Raw genomic sequence first — 3,074 nt, forward strand, 5'->3', positions numbered from 1 at the left:
AATAAATTATTAATATAAAAATAAATACATAAGCTAAATACAAAAAGATATAAGACGAGATTCGACCACCTCCTACATATTTAATACTTTCTGCGACAAAAAAATTAAGAATACCCACCGCATTGGTAATTCCATCAATTACGGGTCCATCAAAAAGATAAGTTAATTCAGCTAATACTCTTATGCCCCCAATTAAGGATATTCTATAAAAAGCATCTATGTAACACGATTATATGACCAATTATATATTATATTTATAAGTTTTTCAAAAAAAAAATTTTTAGTAAAACTTTTAACAAATGAATTACGAAAATTCAAATTTTGTAAAGATGAATAAGCGGGATTATAGAAGAAATACGCTATAAATATTCCGAAATAAGCTATACTGACAGAAAAGGTTGCATTTTTCACAAATTCATACCAATTTTTCAGAATCAGTTGAACTTTCATGTAACAAGTTTATAGACGGAGTTAACCATTTGTCTAATATATTCAACTCAATTGCTTCTTGATTGAATTGAGTGAACACAATTCCTATGACTGCAATAAACAAAGTAAATAGGGATAACACAAACATCGGAAATAGCATCGTATTATCTGATTCATAAGGATACGAAAAAGGTAGTCTTAGTACAAAAATGGGGAATACTCACAAAAGGCCGCATCATTTTTGTTACATTACTATCCATTTGATATGCTGTTGTTTTCCCCAAAAAAGAAGACCTTTGATTATTATTCATTGTTAATAGTGATAAGAAAGGAAAGTTTTTTTTTTTATTATTATTTTTGATCCTTCTTTACCCCATAATGATATTGAAGAGAGGGAATTAAGAATACTGTTAATGATGCTGTGTAACAGGCTATTATTGCGAAAATCGGTGAATGCAACCAACTATCATTAAGAATTTCATCTTTGGACCAAAAGCAGGTAAGGGGTGGAATACCGCAAATGTCTAATCATCGATCGAGATTCTTAGATAGATCTATAATTTTTGCATCGTTATTCCGTACAAACGAAACGGCGTCCAAAAGAAACGGTGCAATAAATCGATGAAATAACAGTTCAAAAATGAGAAACCCCACCTCCAAATATATAGATGATCCCAATCATAGCCATATCTAAAATAGGGTTAAAATTGAATGCAGCTGGTGAGATGTAGCATTATTGCAATGAATTGTGGCCACCACTGCCCACATGCATTTCTCTGCTAACCCTAAATCATTCAAAGATTGTGTTTCCTCTCTTGCCTCTTCCCTCCTTCAGGTCCCAATTGGATGAGATATCGCTATATTTTTATTACATCCTTTCATTTTGATCGTCAAATGTTTGCAACCCACACTTGTTTGCTCATCCTTGTCCTATCTCTATCTCTTTTTGCTAATGTGCTATTACCTTATTACCTTCGTCCGTTTTGGATTGGGTTGAGTTTAAATAAATGAAAGTTTTATGGATTGAATTTCAAGTAAAAATCTATTTTATTGAAGAGAATCAATAGTTAATAAAATCAAACCCGAATGAATTTTGAAAGACTTTCATAACATGCATGAAGTAGAGATTTCAGATCGTTGTAAACAAAAATCGAAATCAAACAAACCCGAATTAAGATCAAACCTTTGGCAAAAACGGGTTGAGGAGTACAAACAAATAAATCCACAAAATGGGAAAAGAACCAAAACCAAATTTAGTGAGAAAAGAGCTATGAAATGGCATAAATGAGCTGTTTTGATTTGAAATGGGAGGGGAGAGAGAGAGAGAGAGAGAGAGAGAACATTTGTGTGGAAAGAGTATACAAAAAGTTTGATATTGATGATATAGAGAGATCCATGTGATGGCATTTAAAGTGGGGTTTTGGTGTTTTTGTTTGCATAACCACATGCCCAAAGGGTCCATCTCAGGTAGGTTTATAAACCCTAAGGAAAACCCATGCATGTGAACCCATGTGACCTCTTTCCCATATTAAATCGTACCATTACGTTAACTAAACTAATTCACCGGTACATATGTAACCGTCCAAGTTCATCACTAGCCGATATTGTCTTTTTTAGACTCTCTTTCAAGCTTTCTCACAAGGTTTTTAAAATGTGTATTACGAAAGATGTTTACACATCCTTACAAAAAAATGTTTCGTTTGCCAGATGCTTTCCAAAGTCTAAAAACGAAAATTTAAAAATTTAGAGATGTATTCGTAACTTTATAAACGAGTGAGAGATCCAAGGACTAAAATGTAATTTAACGCAAAAAATTCGTTCTTTAATTTTGGAATTCTCTCTCCAAGTCTCTCCATCATGATTGATCATTCCATTGCTACATAAACATAGACTCCTCCTTTGCCATCTCTTCTCCAAACCCACCAATTTTTTTCTCTTCCAACTTCAATTTGTTGTTCAAGTTCCAATCTTTTTCATTCCCACATCGTTAAATTTTGAGTGAATGGGAAGGCAAATTGTGAGAAAAAGAAGAGTATTTTCCATAGACCCAAACAAATTTGCAACAAGGTATGCCAAATATTTGATGAAATCTTTAGTAAAAATTTCATCAAATAATCTTTCTCCACAAAAATTTCAGAAACTTGTGAAGTTTGAAGTTGATATGGCAATGGCTGAATCAGCTACTCAATTTGCGTGGGGCAATGCTCTAAAGAAGAAGCTTCTTCAAACAAAAGTTGCCAATGGCTTTGATTTCTCTCTCCAAACACTGAAATTTTCTCGAGAAAATTTAGAAAGAGAAGAAGAAGAGGAAGAGAAGATGGAAAATGGGTTGAAGAAGCTGAGAAAGATCATACCAGGTGGCGGCGGCGGTGGCGGCGGTGGTTTTAATGGAGGTTTGGAAGAGGAAGAATTGTTGAAACAAACTGAAAGTTACATAAAATGTCTAGAGTTGCAGGTGAATGTTCTTAGATGTTTGGTTGAAACAAACACAATTTAATTTAATTTAATTTTTTTTTTTTGGAAATTTCTATGTGGAAAAGAAGATTTAGCAATGTATGAAATTTTTACTTGTTATATCTAATTTCTTTTAGTTTTTTTTTTTTTTTTTTTTTTTTTTTTTTTTTTTTTTTTTTTTTTTTTTTTTT

The 3,074-nt window shown here is 32.4% G+C and overlaps 1 protein-coding gene across 1 annotated transcript; it reads left to right on the forward strand.

The window, feature by feature from the left end:
* The first annotated feature begins 2,273 nt into the window (after positions 1-2,273).
* LOC111491923 (transcription factor bHLH146-like) lies at positions 2,274-3,003 on the forward strand. The gene has a single exon (XM_023141023.1). It carries the CDS (start codon positions 2,432-2,434, stop codon positions 2,924-2,926), a length of 495 nt encoding a protein of 164 aa, XP_022996791.1. The 5' UTR covers positions 2,274-2,431; the 3' UTR covers positions 2,927-3,003.
* Positions 3,004-3,074: the final 71 nt, after the last annotated feature.

Source organism: Cucurbita maxima, unplaced genomic scaffold, assembly GCF_002738345.1.
Source record: "Cucurbita maxima cultivar Rimu unplaced genomic scaffold, Cmax_1.0 Cma_Scf00017, whole genome shotgun sequence".
In the NCBI taxonomy this organism is placed as follows: Eukaryota; Viridiplantae; Streptophyta; class Magnoliopsida; order Cucurbitales; family Cucurbitaceae; genus Cucurbita; species Cucurbita maxima.